The sequence below is a fragment of the Fundulus heteroclitus genome, chromosome 8 (assembly GCF_011125445.2).
Source record: "Fundulus heteroclitus isolate FHET01 chromosome 8, MU-UCD_Fhet_4.1, whole genome shotgun sequence".
NCBI classification, from domain to species: Eukaryota; Metazoa; Chordata; class Actinopteri; order Cyprinodontiformes; family Fundulidae; genus Fundulus; species Fundulus heteroclitus.
Genome location: NC_046368.1, coordinates 16,526,551 through 16,548,375, shown reverse-complemented (window position 1 = coordinate 16,548,375; position 21,825 = coordinate 16,526,551). Strand labels below are relative to the sequence as shown.

At 39.6% G+C, this 21,825-nt stretch overlaps 1 protein-coding gene across 5 annotated transcripts in view; it reads right to left on the bottom strand.

Annotated features, from left to right (window-relative positions):
- The window catches only part of rgs3a (regulator of G protein signaling 3a), a 181,361-nt gene that overhangs the window by 21,027 nt on the left and 138,509 nt on the right, over positions 1-21,825 (bottom strand). For all 5 annotated transcript variants that reach the window (XM_036140213.1, XM_036140212.1, XM_036140209.1 and 2 more), the window contains one exon: positions 19,672-20,643. In XM_036140213.1, coding sequence (XP_035996106.1) covers positions 19,672-20,643 — 972 coding nt within the window. The remainder of the gene's footprint in view (positions 1-19,671; positions 20,644-21,825) is intronic.

Here is a 21,825-nt window from a genome sequence, read left to right as displayed (position 1 = left end):
CGGGTTGCTGGATAGCTTTGATAAACATAAATAAAGTTTTAACTGGCTCCATGCACAAGAGTCACTGAAGCCGATTGGTGTAATGCTGCAAACAGCAACTTGATAACGATCATACGGATACATTTTTAATAGTGTGAAAGTAAGTTTAGAACAACTACAAGACACATGAATTACATGATTTTTTTTTTTTATAAAATCTAAAGACAATGTTGTTGTTTTGTGTGTGTTTTGGGCAATTAATACTTGATAAGGTAGGCATTAAGACCATCCTAAAACATTATTATATCCCAGCACAATTATATTTAGTCATTTTGCACTTCTAATCTTCCGAAAGCTTAATATGTAATGAGTTCATTTCTGAAGCGTGCATTTAAACCTGGCCAGTTCTCTCTCAGGCTGCTTCTTTCCTTTCATTTCCCACCTTCTTTTGTTTTTTGTTTGATTTTTTTTTTTTTTTTTTTTACAAGCTAGAGTCTGAGCAATATTACAGTAACCCAGACAATTTACGTTCCCATTTAGTGAGGCCTTATATCGGTGCTACGTGTAACAGCCCTGCTTCCTGTCATTGTGTGGCACTGCTGTATGGTATGTTTGTGGGCCACGCTATCTTTAGACTGATGTAATGACATCTGTTTAACAGGTGACTTAACCATGAACAGCGGCAGTAATGTCGATTGTTGAGTTACAGGACCATGCTGAAATATCATCTTGAATGATCGACTCTACACTTCACAGTCTCTACACATACTGCTGGCATCTTACAGAGGGTGCGTTTGAGTTAAAGTTGCACTTATCAATATTTTCATGTGGGGACAAAAATTATTTATCAATAATTTCTGGTCTATAAATCTGTGATAATACACTCACACAAAACAACAAACGACACGTTTTCCGCGTACCGGCTCGCGGAGGCGGGGGGGGGGGGGGCGGGTGTGGACGACACGTTTTCCGCGTACCGGCTCGCGGAGCGGGGGGGGGTGGGGGGGGGGGGGGGGTGGACGACACGTTTTCCGCGGACCGGCTTGCGGAGCGGGGGGGGGGGTTATCCCTGGGTTTTTTTCCCTGCCATTCACGCACGCGCGAAAGCAACAAAAAACCGCGTGTTAGCGTCACTTTTTTTTTTTTTTTTTTTTTTTTTTGGAATGTTGGCGAGGCGGTAGCGCTATCTTGGCGAGGAGGCCGCCTCGCCAAGATAGCGCTGCGGGAAACCCTGCTAGCACAGCACAAATTCTGTATGTCATAGTAACAATTATTCTATAATTTTTAAACCATGCCCTACATGTGGATGTGGCCATGTTTAAATGAGCAGCTATACACTTGGAGTGATTTCCTGAGCAATGAAGATCAACATACATCTTCCTTACTTGAATAAAACGTTTTCCAATTTTGAAGAGCTACTAACAAAAAAAATTGGTCTCTGTATCTTATATTAAACACCAGGCAAAAAACTGTTAATCAACACTGATGATTTTAAAGGAGTACAGTGTAATGTGAAAAAAAAAAAAAAAAAAAAAATATATATATATATATATATATATATATATATATATATATATATATATATATATATATATATATGTATATTTATATACACATATATAAAAAAAAATATATATATATAATTTTTTTTATTTTCTTTTACAATAGACTCATATATAATAGATAATCTCAAGTTACTGTAAAAATATGTCTTTATTTTAGTTTTACACATCTTCTTCGGAAGGGCCAATAAATATGCGAGCAGTGTGTACATCATCAAAATATAAATAGCAATCAAGATATAATATGAAAATTACAATATCAAACTAAACATAGTCTAAACTTTGTCTCCTTATTATAAACTCCTGCTGTTATTGGAAGAAATTCTGATAACTTTTATGCCACAGACCACACAAGGAACAGCATAAGGTATGAGTCAGGGCCACGGCCATGGTCACCGTCTGGTAGCAATCTGTCACCAGTGTTGATTCTAAGTGCGAGACACACAGTATGTTAACATCTCATTAGGCTGCAGCATCCAGCACTGAATATGTTAATTTCATTTTAATGTAAACCTACAGTAAGGAGAATAACTTTAAAGCCTTTTTACCGTTCTCTGGAAGATTAAGTATGATTGGTCTTTTAGAAAAGAAGAAACAACTAGAAAGATGTATTCTGTATTAAAAAAAATGGTAAATAAAGTTTCCCTGTAATTTGTGTAAGTACTAACCCTGCCAACCAATCAGAAGTATTGTCTCACGGTTGGTCTTTTGTTTCTTGTTCTTCAACTGAAATGAAATAACTCATCTTTCTGTGCAGTCAGTTATCAGCACTAAATAGATTATACACAGCCAGTGAGCAAAAGTAATGATTTTAAACCAGAGAGAAAAATTAAGATGGTGGAAGAAAAAAACATTATTATTGTATGATTCTGCTCAAAATAAAAACTACTAATGAAATCCAAAGTAGATTTTACTTTCCAGCAGTGAAAACAGACATATTATGCTAGCTTCAACTTCCCTGAAGGGACTGCAAGAGCTTTGGCAAATATTGCAAAGGACATGGCTCCACTAAGACAGTTTAATGTGAAAATACATTATATTCCCAAAAGTCTTTGTTCACCTGGTTTAAAGGGGACATGTGCAAAAAGAGATGGCACCAAAACGATTTGCTCTTAGACACACCTCAAAACAGGGGTAAAGAGGGACTGAGGGACAACAGTAACCACAAAAAGCTTTGCAGTTCCACTTTAAATAGACCACAACTGGATGATCTGAATGTGAAAAGGAAGGCATTAAACAATGATATCACCCCTTTAATTCACATACGAACTTAAAACTATAGTTGGTAATCCTGTTCAGAAACACTTTTTGTGTTTCCTTCCATCCTGAAAGCACTGTAATGTACTCAGAAAAAGGAGGTTAAAAAAATGTATCTGTGGGAGCTGCAGGCCTGGAAAAGCTCTAACCAATCCCTGCCATTCGAAGGACAGGGATTGGTCAGTGATTTAATTCTGCCCACACCCACCTCTGTCCCTCAAGTTACAAGGGATCGCATTATCTATCAATTGTCCCACATGCCAATCATTCTGATGTGCTCACATAACGCCACTGTGTGTGTACATTCCTTGTTAGTTTCCGCTTGGTGGCTGCGCATGCGCTCTTCTAGTGTTTATGTATCCAGTTAGCTTAGCCGTTAGGTTTGCATTTAGTTTCGGTGTTAGCTGTTCATTGCAGCGCCACTGCTCTCACTGTATACTTTGAACATGACTGACAATTGCAAGAAGCAAACATACAAGTTTATGAGAAGAAAAGGAAGGCCTCAGTAGAAAGAAATAAGACCAGAGTGGATTTGGAAGAGTAAGGTAAGACGGTCTTGCACATGCTCAGTTATTCAGAAAGGGACTTGGGGAAACTTCGGCGACGCTACCTCTAAGTGATATCCCATTCTTAATCCACAGGGTTAATTTAGGGCTGGAAGATAATTCAATGACAATATACATCGAGCCATATCGATGATAGAAAAAAAAGGTAAATAAAAAGTTCAATAGAAGAACAGTTTTCCTTCCATTTGCATTCTAGCCATGTGGGTTAATAAGACAGTTATTACATCCTTCCAACTGATGACAAACGCAGACCCAGGAACCAAGCTCAGCCCCCTTCAAAGAGTTCAGAGAGCACGCGTTCTTTTTTTCGATAAGGTTGAGTCCAGAGGCAGCATGTTTTACACCACTGCATCTGGCGCTTTTCATTGCACTTGGAGATGTGTGGCTTGGAAACTGCTGCTTGGCCATGGAAAACCCACTCCATGAAGCTCTCTAAACACTGTTATTGAGCTAATCTGGGGCCCCTGTGAGGTCTGTAGTGCCCCTCAGTATCTGTTGACCCTGATCCATCAGCTGAGTTGCAGTCATTCCCGATTGCTTTTGCTTTTTTATAATACCACTAACAGCTGACTGTGGAATATTTTGGACCCATTCTCTCACAAATGTTTGTACAAACAGTCTGCAAGCCCAGGTGCTGGATGTTATACACGTGTGGCCATGGAAGTGATAGGAACACCTGATTTTGATTATTTGAATGGATGAGTGAACGGTTTAGACCAGGCATGTCCAAAGTGCGGCCCGGGGGCCATTCGTGGCCCCAGGTACTGATTTTGGGTGGCCCCCCAACTGCATTTAAAGAAAGATTTAGTCCACCAGCACAGGTGGCTGATGCAGATGGAAGCTTTTAGTTTTTAATTAGGACATAATTATTACAGGAAAGTTAAAATCCTACAATTGAAATATTAAGTAGAACACAAAGTATTAAATTGTCAATAAACACACTTTTGACATTCTCTTTAATTTCATAGTACCAGCTATCCAATGACATTTAATTACGCAAATGCAGACTTGTGGTGCATTAAAATCTGCTTTGAATTCAATTATTAAAATTGACTAATTACAGGAAGTGTTTTCAAACTGACCCAAACACTGTTCTTATATTGCTAGACCAAAAACGGTTCAGTTTATTATTGTTAAAGAGTCAAATAAAATTCAAAATAATAAGCAAGCTGTTTGACCATTTCTTAATACGACAAATGAACAATACGCTTTTTTAAATTTTGTATCTACAATGATTTTCATTTCCTACAAAAAAAAAAAATCTTTTTTATTTATTTATTTAAAATTATCGCATTTGGTAGAGCAGGTGAAAAAAAATTGACATAAATTTTTTGGTTTTAAAAAAATAGTGCAGTTTTTTTGGCCCTCGAGTTCTTTTGACGTGACAATTTTGGCCCATGTACTAAAACGTTTGGACATCCCTGGTTTAGACAATATATTAGAAAAGCATGAAATAAATACAAAGAGCAAAAGAAGACCACAAAACACCTCAAAAGTGGGCATACAATTATAAATCATCATCACAAGTCCTTCACACAGCTTCACAACAAGCATTCCTAAGGATGAAGATTTGAGGTTTTTCCTTGAGCCTGATTTTTCCCACAGACCTTTGATATGAAAAGCTCCAAGAAAACATTCCTGGAGCATTTTGCCTCAATATTTTCTTTCATTCATGATTACATAATTGCCCTAGTGCCATGTTACTTCTTCTTTCCCCATTGTTTTTTTTTAATGTTTCAGGAAATATTTTGTTTAGCTTCCTTTACAAATACAAAGACCTTTCAGGGTAAAGTAAACTTTTAGTTCTGCCTGGGTGATTGTTTCGTAACTGTTTCCATGTGTATGTCCTTGAAAATGTCCGCCAAGGGAAAAATAAAATAAAAAATGTTCGCAAATTTATAAATTCAGAGAAGTTATCCCCCACCCCTCCCACCACTCACACACACACACACACACACACACACACACACACACACACTTGTTTAAAATTCTTACTGAGATCCGTGCCTTGACTTCAATTGACTTCAATTCATTTTCAACCCTTTCTATGGCCTAACCCTGACCCTAACCCTAACCATTACGAGTTTATACCTAACTCTACCCCTAAACCTAATAGACACTTTAGTCCTGAACCTAACCACCAGCCCAGACAAAAGTGAGGAGCAAAAACGGTCCTAACTTAACTCAAAGTCCTCGGTTTACTAGTAAAACGGGGCAAAAAGTGTTGTCACTCAGCTACAAGTACAAGTACACACACACTTGCATACATACATATACACACACTGCACCCTGGCTGTGCAAAGGGAAGACTGTAATATTTAGTAACATCCAAAAATGAACTTTGACTTCCAAATGGGATGCTGATTCATTTCTGCTCCAAATGCATCTTAGAACCGGAACCAGCAGATGCATTGTTTTTATGTTTGTGCGTGGGGGTCAGGATGTGATTTTAATGCAAAAATAAGAGAGACATGGGACAGTCTTTATTTTGCCCTGACTTAAACTCCGGGTATTCATCACCTCTTAGGAGACAGCTGTTTCCTGCATGAATACTTCCCCAAGTTGCAGGATGTCTCTGAACAATGCAGGTACAACGTCACTTCTCTGAACTGCTCCAAAAAAGAGGTGTCAGGTTACTCAGCCCCAGAACCAGCGGTACCCATTAAAATGTTATTGACGTTTACTGACCAGCAGCTGACCTTTCTGCTCAGATATTTTATAGGCGCAGCCTTCACAGTCATTTCCAAATGTGTACTTGTGAGCCACAAGGAACACCAGAGGGAGTTTATATTCCAAAATTCCCAATCCACTGCAGCTGCACTTATTCAAAACAGAACGGCATCTTCCCTTAGCATAGATGTTTGGAGGTTATGTTAATAATTGCTTACCAAAAAAGACTTTAACTATTACATTGCCTTACAAAAAAGATTCATACCAGCTGAACTGTTTGTAACATTACAACCACAACACTAAATGAAATTAAGGTTGTTCATAGTTAAATAGTGGAACGAAATGGAGAACAAAAATTCTCCATTTAGGGGTTTATTAGAATACTAATAAACCCCTAAATAACATCCAGTCCAATCGATTGTCTTCAGAAGTCATCCAGTTAGTAAACAGAGTCCACATGTGTGTAATTCAAACTAAGCAGATATCCAGCATCTCTGCGCAGGTCTCATATATACTTGAGAGAATTTATGAAGAAAAAGCATCATAATAAACACAGGCCACACCAGACAAGTGAGGTTTAAAACTGCGGAGCAGTTTAAAGGACAATTATTCTATGAAGCAACATCAAAAGGTCTCAACAATGCACAGAGTGCTGTTCATTCGCCTAAAAAATAAAGGGCATTTCACCCCAGCGAACCAACCAACACTTGACCATCCACCTTTACTGACAAGGCAGGCAAGGAGAACATTAATCAGAGTGCATGACAACTATGGAGGAGCTGCACAGATTCACAGCTCAGGTGGAGGAAACTGTTGTCGGGACATCTAATAGCTGCAAACTCCACACATTTCTTATTTGTTTTATGAGGGTGATAGTGACAATAAGAAAGTTATTGAAAAATGGGTATAAAAAGTCCAGCAAATATATGGAAGAAGGTGCTCTGGTCCGAGGAGATCAAAACCTTTTGACCTACATGCAAAATGCTAAGGCACTTTTAAGCCCACAGATCAAAGCAAATATTTGATGAGATGTTGGCCAAAGTTCAGGTAGCAAAACTAGTTTTACAGATATAACTGTCATGGTACAGTTTTGGCCTGCCTGTCTCCTCATGAACTTTCCAGAACTTTCCACCTCTCATGCAGCCCAGCTCTCACTCCACCTCCTCATTAGTTACACCTGCCATTGCTAATTAAGCCTGGATTCAGTGCACCTGCCAACACCTCTACTTAAACCTCCCTCAGTCTGCTCTTCCGCGCCTGATCGTCATCATTCTTCATCCAAACCTCGTCCTGCCTCGCCCTTCCTACGTCTGTCAGTCAGAGATTTTCCCATGTCTGCCTGTCAGAGCTCCACACATCTGTCAGTCAGAGATTTTCCTACGTCTGCCTGACAGAAGTTCCTTTCGTCAACGCCTTCCTGCCCGCCTGCAAGTATCTCTCTGCTGCGCTGCTAGTTCTACTGCAGCCCCTGAACCTCCATGAACTCTCTGAGCTGCACCTCTAGTTCTACTGCAGCCCCTGCACCTCCAAGTTACTTCTCTGCTGAGCGCAGCACCTGCAGCTCTTCAGCGCTCTCCAGTCCTCTAGCTCCTGCCATTTACATCCTTCTGCTCCTGCTCAGTCAAGACTCTGGTTCTCATCCTCCACTACTCCTTCTGCTTCAATAAAACTCTTAAAAACAAAGCACTGTGTGCGGCTGAATTCGGGTTCAAACTCCACGTACCCTGACAATAACTAAAAAGAAAACTGACTCACGGATTCAACTAATGTCAGTTTTTGACTGGTTTCACACTTGCTAAGTCAAGTTTAGAGCTTTATTGTTTTTGAACCTCAGACCCTCACAGGTGAGGCTGACACAAATGTTTGAAAAGGAGCAAAACGAAACATAGACATCAAACTTCAAACTAGGCAGAAAAAGGCCATCCAGGGATTTTGTCTTATAACACTAAGAGTCAGCTTTGATTTCCATGTCTCTACCTCCAGGGCCGTTGGCTCTCTTGACCGTGTGCCCAGCTTGAGAGGACAGAATAAGTGCTGCCATCAACCCGCAGGCCCTGCTCGCACTAAGTTACCTCTTGGGGCGTGTAAGTGAGAGCAGGCTTCTGTGTCCTATTTCTGTGCGCTGCCACGCACTTACATGCGTCTTCACTTCGAACCCGGAGAGAGTTATGTGCTGATGCAGGCCTGCTAGCCTGCATGCAGATGAGGCACAACAAGTTCTTGCTATCTTACTGCATGTACCTTTTTTTATTATTATTATTATTCAGCGAGAACACAAGGGCCCTCAGACAAAAACACCAAGTACTTCAAAGTGTGGCCTTCAGAAGCAACAATGCTGATATTGTGGAAGCGACGTCCATAAGTGAAAATAGATCGCTGACATTAGTTTTCGGAGATCTGGTCTTGAAAAGAATTAATGATCTAGAATTATCATTATTCTGCTATTTTAAAGTGTCTATTCTTCTTTTAAAAAGTCCTCAGACAACAGCACTTTAAATATTAATGGCAATTGCAGTAGTCATAAATAACATGTATAACGATGTAGCAGAAATCAGCATGTGATCTAAATAGGTGGATTTAGACATGTTGGCTAAAATTGGTATATATCAGGTTTAAAAGTGAAAATTCAAGTTTGGTTTTGTTCTCAACACCTAAAATAGGGTTCAGATGTCAGTTTCTTTAGAGGATAAAATATAGTCCTGCTTTAACCAAGACTGATGACTGTAACAAAACAGAGGTGAAAGCTACTGAACTCAAACTCAGGAAATATCAAAATTTAAGTATGGGTCTAAGTCTACAGGGAATAAATACAGAGACATAAGTTTACAACTAGTTGCGCTAAATTTGGACTCTTTTAGACACTGTAAAACTTCAAAGGACTATTTGATCATGAGAGAAATGTTGATTGAGGTTTTTAAAAAAATTAATGAATGATTTTAAAAATCAAACATAAAAGTTAATTAGAGTTTTCCCCTCGAAAAATAAATCTGTGAATTATATTCTGTCTGTCATGATTTATTTATATTTGTTGGAATTACATTTTGTTGGGTTTATTTGCACAGATTGTCCCAGAAGCTGAAAGATTTTATGGTACTGGTAAAAACAATGAAGTGGAAAGCGACAGCTACTCAATCTTGGCTTGTTTTGAAATAAATATGGATTTATTTGGCTATAAACATGGAATTGTTTACAGAGTTTTATTTTCCATTCATGCAGAAGCATGAAGCATTAAAAAAAAACTTATCAGCATATCAGAGTGTTACAAAGTCAACGTTCTTAAATCGGCCCCAAATTCTCTGGCCGATGCATCTCTTTGTACTGTCGCTGTTTTGAATGGAAATACAATTAACGTTACCGTTTTAAAACATGTCAAAATCATATGACCTCATTTAGTACTCAGTCGGTTCTCCTTAAACATTTCCTTTCAGACCGGATCAGCAACATAAACCCAAAAACCTTTTCAACGGCATGTTTTCTGGTCACTCACTGCGTCTGCAGGACCGAATCCTGTTGTGATGGTATTTTGTTGTGCATTAAAATACGCAACGTGCCGCCGGTGAGAGGCATGTTTACAGCAACTAGTGCATCACGCATCTTTAGACATTTAGTCTTCGTGTGTATGTATATGCAGAGAACCATCTACTGCGTCAACATTTATGTTAGCAGGTCCTGAGTCAGCCAGAACACTGCTATGGCAACCAGAGCTGCAAACACTTCTGCACCATCTCTCGGATTTGCCGGACGTCAAGAGGGAGGTGTTTTTGTGCCAGGGGCACCGTCCATCACTTGATGACCTCGGCACATACAATACAAATGTCACTGAGGAAACAGAAACTACTGGACGTTTGTGCTCTATGCTGTATAAAGCACATCGGTACATCCAATCCTCCAAGCTGTGTGAACATATAAGTCTAGGTTGTATTATTTCAGTCAGAACAACTAAAACGATTAAACCTATGTGCTCAATACTTGCCAAGTTGGTCCTTTTTCATGCATATCCATCATTTTTTATTCAGTTTTTTTTTCAAGAAGAATTTGAATCCAGCTGCTGCTCTACTGCTATTTCTTTTAAATGCCAGTACCATTAACCTACCTATAACAGTATGAGTAATGTTTCAGTGGCTGAGCCAAGAACATCTGAATGCTCAGTCTAAGATTTTACTGTTTTTTTTCTCTCTCTTTTCAATTAGGACACAACCTGGATCCACTTGTATTCTTGGACAGATGTCAAAGTAAACTAATATGGCTAATTGACATTGTACTACAACAAAATAAGACATACTAAAAGGGAAAATGTACAGTACATTCCCAGACTTCTTCAAATCCAGCTCTCAAAGGTAACTAGCAAATAATAGTAGATTAATCACAAACTGCTAAGCAATTGTACCAGATAAATGAGAGAAATTAAAGCCACATACGTGACTAGAGCTTGTGGCGCAGGTTTGTTAGAGAAAGTCAGTTCACTTGCAGGTAAATGCACAAAGCTATTTGTGGGTGCTGAATGTTTGCAAACCACAGCCTGTGCATGCAACTAATTCTGAAAACCAGATGAAAATGTAAATTTGCTACAAAAGATCATTCATAAAACATACCATAAACAGCAAATGTCTGTGCTGAAGCAAGCTGCCCACATTTAAATGAAGGATAATGCATGAATTTAAGGAAAACTGCCCTACACATGTATTTATGCTTATTTGTGTAATTCAGTGGCAGAGCAAATCATTTCTCATTTTCCAAAACTGAAGCTGTTTGCTCTGAACAAATAAAGGCTGGAAATAGCTGGTGGTAATGTTGGTGCAGAAAAAGCAATAAAGCAACATGTTTCTCAAGAGACCAGGAACACTGATCCTGTCTTTAAATAAGGTCTTCCTGTTTTTTGTTTTTGTTTTTGCTTGTTTCATTTATTTTCAAATAATTTTCCTTTTAAATAATTTAGCTAAAAGCGGGAACAAAATAAATAGTGACTGTGATCACCAAATCTATCCTAAAATCCTGTAAATTTGGAGGACAAACTGTAATACGTCAAACCTTTGTTCTGATGACATCATGCGGGTAAACCTAGTACTTTTTATGTTTATCTACATTAATGAACTGCTGCGCAAAGCTTCATCATCTAATCTTCACTTAAAAACATAAAGAGTAGATGTGTTAGAATCCTATCCTATATGCTGTGAGCAAAAAGACAGCTTAAGAATAAGATTTGAATCAAGACAAAGAATCAGCTAAGGCGTGTTAGACACACACACACCAACCACACACACTTGAATCAAGACAAAGAATCAGCTAAGGCGTGTTAGACACACACACACACATACGCACACACACACATATATATATATATATATATATATATATATATATATATATATATATATATATATATATATATAATAAAGACAAGAAAGCAATTGGCAGCTTTTTTGCCGATGTTTTCATATTTTGATACAGCGGAGGCAGAAGTGGGGCAACACAAATCTTGTTTGAACAATATGAGGATGTAAAATGTAAAGTTTTGCTTTTTATCTAAGTTAAGTGTGCAAAACAATCAGGAACAATCACATTTATTGTGCTAAAGTTTAGCATTAATTTAGTGCTTTAGATTCTAAAAATATGTAAAAAAAAAAAAAGTGTTGAAAATTCCACCCAAATCATTGAATTCCCATACTTTATTAATTTCCATAGCCACAGATGTATAAAACACAAATCTAGATCTGTAGATTGTTTCAGTAAAGATTAGTGAAACAATGGATCACTCTTGAGTGAGCAAATTCAAGAATAGTAAAAAGTCCATTCGTAAAATCTCTTTGGTTCAACACTTTGTGGTATCATAAGACAATCTTCTTTTAAAAATATAAAGAGCAGATTTGTTAATTATTTTACAACATGTGAGTATAAAAAGTCAACTTGAGACATGGACTTGAACCAAGTCAAGGACTCGGCTAATACAAGAAAGACAAAACAAGGAAACAACTGGCAACTTCTGTGTTTGTCTTTCTTGGTGACCATAACTTGTTGACACAATGTTGATGCAGTTCAAGCAGGAGTTGGAAAAAGAAGAAGAAGAAAGAGCTAAGTAAATCCAAAACATTTCATCACAAAGCATTGTGCAGTGGCGCAAAGCATGCAGCCACTAGACTCTGAAACAGAGGACAAGTATTCTCCAGCAGAATTGAACTTGCTGACTGCATTGTGCCAAGTATAAAGTTTGGTGGAGGGACAGTTATGATGTGCAACTGTTTTCCAGGGCGTTGAGTGTAGCTCCTTAGTCCTTAGTCCCAGGGAAAGGAACTCCTAATGGTGTCGCATATAAAGCCATCGTGGATAAGTTCCTGCTTTCAACTATTTGGTGCCGGTTGGGGATGGTCCCTTCCAATGCCAACATGACTGATGATTCGTGGAAGAAGCCATGGCATTATGGTGAAATCTGACTGATCTGCACATAACCCTCAGACTCAGGCTGAAATAAGACATCATATTACAGCCTATATAATAACAATGAGCTGTCATTCAAATGAATATTTGTTAAGGGAAGTATCTTAATACTTGTGCAGATACTAAAACATGTACACAGATTTATAAGAACAGGTAACATGTTGGCTGCACCATAATATTTCTTCCCTATTCTTTTACAGTGTGCAGATTATGAAAAGATTATAGATCAACAGAAATAGAAATCCATTCAGAACATCTTTCTGGTAATAAACAGTTCACTAGATGAATAATCTCGGATTTGACAAAAAATCTGACACGCGTTTCCGCCAGCATAGTGACGCTCTGTCTGGCACAGTAACTTTCGTCCCTTCTGGACGGCCTTGGACATCCTATACTACAGCGCTGCCCTCCAAAATCTACTGGTCCTTTTGTATGTGCATCACTGAAAAAATATAAACAGTGAATTAAAACACCACAAACTAAAAGCATTCAGCACATTCAGTAACGTTTTTTTTTTTTGTCAATAGCTCCAGCGGCGAGTAGACGCTGTGCTTCCCGCTCTGAACATTTGTTCGGTCCCCCAAGGTAAATATTTACTCGTTACTCATTTAGCGTTTTCTAAGGACGCATCCAGTTCGGCTGCCTTTAGTAAAGACCTGATCCCTCAAGACCTTTTGTCCCGTCCAAGTCTGTTAACGCACACTCAACATATTTACCTACAATGATGTCAACTAATTCATGTTGATTCTGAGAAGTCCAACTATTCGTGGCATTCTATTTAGTCTCAGATGGCTGGAAAAAAACACTTGAAAGCGACCCGTCGACGGCTCGTTCTATTTGCCTTGACCCTCTTGTGTAGTTCAGTCGGTAAAAAAAACAAAACTATTTTTAGATTCGATCACGTGCACTAGGCCAACGTGAGGTACGAGTCTCTAAAATGATATCAACAAGCACTGCTCTGACTGCGTACAGCAAAATGAGACGATTATGAGTATTTGCGCTTGGGGAATGGTGAGAGCTCATTAATGAGTTTGTCCTGGAAGGAGCTGCTCAGACTGTAGAGAAGTTTTGACAGAACACAACGTGAAGGTTTTTATGAGTGGGCCTGAAATAGCCCGCTTCGGTTCGTCTAAATGTTTACCCTCCTTATCGTAATTTGGTGTTTAGAAGAGGTTACAGTGACGACAGCCAATCTCTTCCCCGAAGGTACGTTATTCCAAACATGATGTTCTGAGCTTATTTCCGTGCACTTGGTCTTCCATACGCTTGTGACTTGAAGTGTTTAAAACTGATACATCCGTTAGACGGTGGTTTTAAAAGGATTTAATCGCTGCTCAAAAGCCAAACAAGTCAGTGCAAAAACTTGCCATTCCGCTAAACCCAAACGCAATAAGAGTATTATTTGTATAAGTATGTTTTTTTTATTTTTTTTATTTTACTTTTCCATGTCTGTGAATCAGCGGGACAATTTGGAGTTCGCTCCAAGTACATAACGTAAGTAGTGGCGGTTTTTGGCCCTCCAAATGAACAAATTCACATTTATTCCTCTGACAAATCCAATTTTTATTCGGTATTTCCCAGCATTTCCTACCAGGGTCTCCTTTTCGTTTATCGAACGAGAGGTTGGGTACACTCAATGATAGTAGAACGCAACTGCTTCCTTATGCAAGAAGAACCTTTCTAATGTCTCGCACAAATATTTCCATCCCTCCTGCTACTTAAGTGTCATTACATTATTTTATTCTCTTCAGCCCGTTGTATTTTACCTGTTTCTACTTTTCCCAGTTTTTATGAGCTGCTTGAACAAGTGAATTTCCCCGCTGGGGGAGAAAGTTGACCCTAATTTGAGAATTTGAACTATAATCCAGTTCAGATTAGATTAAAAATAATAGAAATTGAAATCTGTAGAGATAAAGCAGGCAAAATGCGTAGCTTTATTCACCAGCTGCATTATACAGCGTAATTTTGGTACAGAGCTTAAACCCCGTGCACAACAAAGGGTGGCATCCACTCCATATTGAAAAATTTAACTGAAAAAAAGGCTAAAGGAAATTTGTTGGGTGCAGCCAAGTGAAGATTTTCTAATTTTTTAACACTTCAGACTCTCCCCAGGTCATGCCGGTGTGGGCAGCGGGCCATACTGCCCATACCAATTTCACCTCTGAAGGTGTGTTAAATTTTCACTCATGCTCCATGAGCAGAATATACAGAATCACTTTTCATTTTACCCTATTTTACTGTTTAACCCTAGCTTTGTGTTGGCCGACTGTTTTGTTCAAAGCTAAATATGTGCACAGGACATTTGTGTGCTTAAGACACACAGCACAGATTTATCTGCAGATTTACATTTTTTAAATGCGTTTCCCTTTTATTGCTAATGTAAAAATAATGTAAAAACAAGAGGGAGAAAGAATGCCTGTACTGAAAATAAAGCAGCAAATGTTGTGGGATTCAAAATTTAAGCATCTGTGAAATGTTTAACGGACAAATTGTACAATAATCTGGACGGGTTTGTTCTGTTAATCATGCACGGTCAAAGGTTGAACCTCATTAATGTAATTTTACGTAACAAAGTTTGGAAACCCTTTTAACAACCCCCCCCCCCTTTCTTTTTTTTTACTTCAAATGGATTCCACTCCGTTTCCATCTCACTTTATCTGCCTCAGCTTATCATCGGCACATCCAGAGAATCTAAGCATCCGTAAACACATTAAAATTGTTTCCCGCAAATGTCTGCAAAGAGAGCCGACATTTACTCCACCTTCAAAACAAGCGTTAAGAGCTCACAAACAAAATATTTGGCTTGCTGAATCCGACGGTGTTTTGTTAGAAGAGGCTACGGATGTCAGCTGCATCGAGATGACAGGATGCTTGAAGAAGCCCTTGTTAAGTGGACTGAAAAGCGGTGGTTTGGTTGCATATTGAAATTTTTAGCATAGCTTTGTCATCATGAGATATAAAGCAGAATTAGTTAGCAATATTTTTTATACTTTTGATCATTTGGCCTTTTCGCTAACTTTGAGTTTTGCAACTTGACTTGCTTCTGTAGTGACTCTGAGGCTGAAAATCTTCCTGCTTCATTCTGATTTCACTAGATACTTGTTTGCTCTTGATTTCATAGTTCGAATATTTAATTTTGTATACGAAAAGAAACAATGTTCTAAACAATTTTTTAGTTTCTAAAATATGACCCATTTATTCCATTCCTTCACTGGCAGCAGTGGATTTGAACACTATCCAACAAGTATTCTGAGTCAACTAAAGAGACGATTTATTTCCTGAGCTGCTCTTTGAATGTTGTTGGCCCTACTTACATCGTTGACAGGCCCTAGGAAAAAAAAAAAAAAAAAAGATCCAGTGAGATGAAAAAGTGCAGAGCGGAAAGAAAGACGGGAGCAGAGCTGGTGCCGATTAAAGGCCAAGTAAACATTGCCTGGCAGGAGAAAACACAAAGAGGTGACACAAAGAGCTTGAGAGGTTGAAGTGGCTGGCAACCAACGCATTTCTCACAGGTTCCTGCCCAATTCTTGGAACAACCATGTTTCCCAACACTATAGTTTCGAGCCAAAAGTTTAGGGTTAAACACAAAGTAAATCTTGAAAAGGGATGCTGCATGGAAACCTGAAACCAAAGTTAAACTTTCAGTCATCTGAGTGTTAAAAAGGCAACATATGGAAGTGACTTGCTATAAAAATAAATAAATCTTGGAACACCTTCCAAAACACCTTTTAGAAATAAAAGCTCTTATTGTAGATTGCATTTTCTTCATGCTTCTGGCTGTAATTAGCAGAATTATTATGTTACTATTATTATTATTATTATCATATGTTGCATATAGTAAATTTGAATGGTCAACAGCAACTATATACAAGTCTAGATTGCATCTATGTGTCATTTTGAGTCTTTTGAAACAGATCAATGCTTAAATAACTAAATCCAGTGAACTAAATCTAGCTGTAAATGTAGCTCACAATACTAGTTATCTATATATTATACTCATAGGACAAATCTATCTGTAAAATTATGTCTATAATAGTATACATCTCTATATTTATTCAGTAAAAACCCATGTCCTGTACTTACCTGGAACCATTGTTTATCCTGCACTTGCTGCTATTGCACTTCTGGTTAGACCTAAACTGCATTTTGTTGCCTTGTACCTGTACCTGTGTAATGACAAAGTTCAATCTAATCTAATCTAATCTAAAATAAGCTTAAAACCCATGTTCATTTTCTGAACAAATCAGTCCAAAATGAAGTTTATTTCCAGGGGGGGGATTGTGCAAAACCAAAACTTATCTGTTGCAGAATTTAGAAAAGTGGTGTTGCTGGTGTGTTTAAGGATCATTTTTGAATAGTGGAAACAAACCCCTCAAAGGATGTGTGTCCATGACGCCAATAGGTAGTGAAATTACCCTTGAATCTGCCAAGACAAACAGACTCCAGCTCTGTCTGCTGCATTCCTGTGTTGCAGAGTGCTCTCACAGCCATTTAAGGCCGCCGAGTGTGCTGACAGACCGGTGGAAGGAGAGGCAGATAAGGAGGAGCAGCACTTCTGATGTTGTCTGACGATAAAAGGTGCTCTTGATTACCTCTGTGACAAGTCTGTCATTAAGTCTGCTGAATGCCGACAGAGTCCTGATGTGATTGTCCGCGTGATTTTACTTCCACTCGCTCTTCTTTTGTCAACTGTCTTTGTGTGCGTGTGTATGCGTGTGTGGTCTTTCTGTCTGCAGTGGAGCAGATCAAATGATTAGTGTGCATCACAGTAAATGCAAGCTAAATGTAAAAAGCGTTTTTTTCCGCCAGAACACTTCGCAGTTAACAAGTGAGCCATGGCAGGAAGGATTTTTCAATTTCAGTTCTACTCAAATGCTGCAAACGGTGCTGCTGGGCTGTAGGGAAGTGCTGCTGCCCTCTGCTGGTCGATTAAAGAAACTACAGGATTAAAGCCGCACAAAGTTCATTTCTCAGTACATGAGCTGTCTTTAGCTGTGGCTTCCTGTTTCTGCTCTGGTCATTGATTAAATCACTGATTATATCCATGATCATTGTTATATATGTATGCGTGATAGTAGAAAAAATATTACATTATATATAATATATATTCTTATTATTATTATTAGTCTTTATCATCATCATCATTGTTATCATTGTTATTGTCTACATTAATTGAGGATGAAGTGTATATAAACATGGATGGGTGTTTTCCCATCAAAATAAAGAAAATGTAGCATTGTTTAAGATAATATAATATCAATATACCATAGAAATGGTAAGTGGATCAGATTTTTCTAGTCCTACTGACCACTCAAAGTGCATTCCACTATAGCCACATTCAACAAATCAGGGTCACTAACACGCACACATGCGTACACTAATACACAGATCTGTTTGGCAAGTCAGGATTAAATGCCTTGCCAAGGGGCACTTCAACATGTGACCAGTGGAAGCTGAAATTGAGCCACATTTTTCAATTCAAAGACCACTACTCTACCTACAGTCGCCCATGGTTAATTTAAGTCTTTCATAAATGTCTGATTTTGTTTAAATACAGTCATTGATGGGCTAATGGTTAAAGCAGGGTGCTCGCGTCCTAGGAAGTCTGCATGTTCCCCGGTTTGAGTCCCACAGACTGCTACTCTGGCTCTCTGAGCAAGACCCTTAGCCCCAGAATGCTCGCCGTGCGCCGCACAGGGGCAGCCCTAATCCCTTAAGGACACATTTCATTGGAATGTGCAAAGTTGCAATGACAAATAAATTTTATATTATTACTGATATTAAGATAAGATAGGCTTTATTGATCTCACATTGGAGAAATTCACAATGTGAGATATTGTTGTTTTTTCCAAATTTCAAAGTGTCAGAGAATGCCTGAGATGTAACTTTGTGGTGAAGGTTGGGTATAAATATTGGGTTTAAAACCACTGTGTGACTTTTGCACAAGAAAAGTAGGTTTAGCTTTAAAGGAATGAAGTGAAATGTCCTTTGCATTTGCACCTTAGCATCAATACTTTTAATTAAAATAAACTGTGACGACGGCCAAAACCGATATGTAATAGTAAATATACAGATTCTAAATAGCTTTTAATCTAACAACACAGGCTATCATCCAGTTTATTGTGAAGGTATTCATACCATTTTAGCTTTTACACTTCTTTAGGTTTTAACGCTGATACCCCTAAATAAAATCCAGTAAAACCAATTCCCTTCAAAAGTCATGTAAAGTAGTAAATATAGTCAACTAGGGCATGCATAGTTTAATCTGATTATACATGCTTTTTTATTCTGAAGGCCTCAGAGGTTTGTTGAAGAACATTAGTTAACAAACACCAAGGAACACAGCATAGAGGTCACTGATACTGTCGTTTAAATAAATATACAACCAAATCCTGAGCTTTGAACATCTAATGGAGCACTAATCAGTTTTTCAGCTAAAAATGCAAAAAGGCTAACTTAGCAGCCAAGCGGAAGAACCTGAACAAAACCAAGGTTAATAAAAAGTCCATTAAGATGTCCAGTTTGCATTCGTCCAAAATTTAGGTGACACTGTAAACATTTGGATGTGGCTGATCTGCACAAATTGAATAAATGTTTCACTTGTTGGCTTCTATATGGTAGAAAACTAAACACTACACATGACTCTGAGCAGACAATTCGCCACAATGAGACACGGTGGAGGCAGCATCATGGAGTGGGGATCTTTTTCTTCTGTGGTGACAGGTAAGCTGGTCGGAGGTGATGAGGAAATATGCAGATTATAGTTTGCAAAAAAAACCAACAGAACAGGTGGAAACAACAGACTAAATCTTTCTACGTTAAAATGATCCACTCCGTTGTTTTGGTCTATCAGATAAACTTCCAGAATGAGCTCAGTGGGTATGAATACTTTTTGCACAGCACTGTAATGTTGCACTATACTGTCAACATGACTGATGGTATTTTTGAAAGTAGAGTAAGCTTCGTTTTATGTACTTTCTCATTTTTACCACTTGATGTCATCCTTTTTTCACAGATAACCGGCTGAATCATTTAGCGTCAAGGACATAGAGCAAAGGGGAAATAACACTTTTACTACAATTTAAGAAAAAACTACTAATTACTTTACGCGCTCCAATAAACCAAATTTCAGCCCCATTCTATGTATGTTTTTTGGATTTTTTCCCCCCACTTGTTTTGTGTTAATCTCACTCAGGCTTGCTTACCTTCCTCCCAGAGAAAAGCATGCACAGCTGGTGCATGGAGCCCCCGTTCTTCATCAGCTCTTTCTTCAGGGTTTTGGGCGACGGGAGCGTCCAGCCGCCCTTGTGGTGCCCGCCCCCGGCCTCCAGGCAGTTGATGGCGTTGTCGGAGGTGAAGCAGGGATTGCGGGGCTCCTGCAGGAGGCTGCCCTCGCTGTGCGTGCGCCGCCGGAGGGAGTTCTGCACGCTGAGCCGCCCTCCGCCGTGCTTCTCGCACGTGGCGCCCTCCACCATGCTGCGGCGCTTGCTGTCGCTGCGCTGCAGGTAAGCGTCGTCGCTGTCGTCCTCGTCGTCCTCCTCCTCCTCGGACTCCTCCTCGTCGTCCTCGTCGTACTCTTCTTCGTCCGTGTTGGGGGAGGAGAGGGCGTCGGCGCTGAAGGAGCGGTCGAGTCGCAGCTCGGGGATGACAAACGAGGAGGAGGAGGAGGAAGGGGGGGCGTTGGTGTCGGGCGGCTCGGAGACGTTGTCCTCATCCGTGTTGGAAACCACAAGGTTCAGGTTGACCTCTTCTTCACACCTATCGTCCTCTTCCAACTCTCCGTCTTTCTCCCCTTCTTCGCTCCTTCTGCCGGCCCCCTCCTCCTCTTCGTCTGCCCTGTCCTCCCCATCTTTACTCTCTTTCCACATGTCCATCTCGTGCCCGTCCATGCTCTTTGAATCCTCGCCCTCCGTGGAAGGAGGTGGCGTGGGAGGCACCTTGTGTCGGTCCCCAGAGCCCAACAGGCCTCCGAGGGGCGTGTAGACGTCATCCAAAGGTGTGAGAGGCTCCGAGGGGTGAGGACTTCCGAGCGTCGCAGGCTCCGAGGGGCTGGAGGGATACAGGCTGCTGTCCTCGCCTTCTGGGCTGTGCGTCGGCATGTGGAGGCCGACGCTTTCTCTGTCTCCCTCGACGCCGCCCAGCTCACAAGAAGAGGCATCCACCTTAGGCTCCAACATCTGGAAAAGGCAAAGAACAAAAGCACAGGGAGGGGGGGGAAATTTGGTTAGAAATTTCTTTGGTGGACTGCAGTCAAGAGCAAACTTGCTGTCGGTCAAGAGCTGCAACGCTGGCACCAGTGTAGTCTGAGAAGGTCAAAGTGTCAGCTAGTCCTGCCACAGACCTCGGTGTTTTGACTGGAAGGGCCAGAGGAACCGAGCCCCAAAAGAAACAACCTTGGAACCAGTAGGAGGATAAAAGCAGGAATGATCTGATATGGCAGTCGAGCGATCAAGGTGGTCAAAATCACGACTTGTAAAAATTCTGTTCTCAAACTCTCACTGTGGCACTGTCGGATTATAAAAATGCCTTTCCAATATTCGAGCCAGGGACTTCGTATTGTCATTTACTGCTGTTCTCTTCGCTGCTGCTGCTAACTCTAAAAGCACGCAGCAGTGGTTCATTCCAACTAAGTTGCTAATACGACTTTCACGATCCCTTCTTAAAGCAAATTGAAAAAAAAAATGAAAAAAAAGAAGCTCTTCACTTTTCTCTTCGCCTCCTTATTTTCTCCCTGATGGGTTTCTTGGCTGAATAATACTCCACTTCCCCATTTTAGTATGCAAAGTTATATTTTCTGCTCTGTGCGTCACCTCCTTCTCAAAATCTGCTGGTTTAAAATGCATCTTTAACCTCCTCCAGCTACCACAGTCTAGCTCACTGAGCCCCGTGGGTGGATCATTACAAATTCCTTTTGAGTGGGCCAGCACCAGATCAGAACCACAGAATCTGCTTAGAAATCTGACAAAAGGGCTGCAAAAGGTTAAAGCAAGTCACAACGATTGTGGAGCTAAATCATAAAGTGCAAATTGTTTTGTTTTTTTAAGTTTAATGGTTCACTGTGGCTCTACTATAAACTTTGGGCTTTTGATTTTTTTTTTTTAGAAAGTAATAACAGCAAAGTTGTCCTTTGGGTATTTGGCTGAACCATCATAGTTTTAGACATCACTGAGCACAGGTCGGTGAAACTTTTGCATATAAACATGTGACATCAGAATGTCTGGAGACCAGATTGACCAAATAAGTTCTTTATATATGGACAGGAAACACTTTAACGGTCCTGCTACCTCTTACAGTTCTGGTCAGAAGTTTACAAACGCGTATTAGAGTGAAAACCATTTTACAAAGGTGCTTTTAATCCA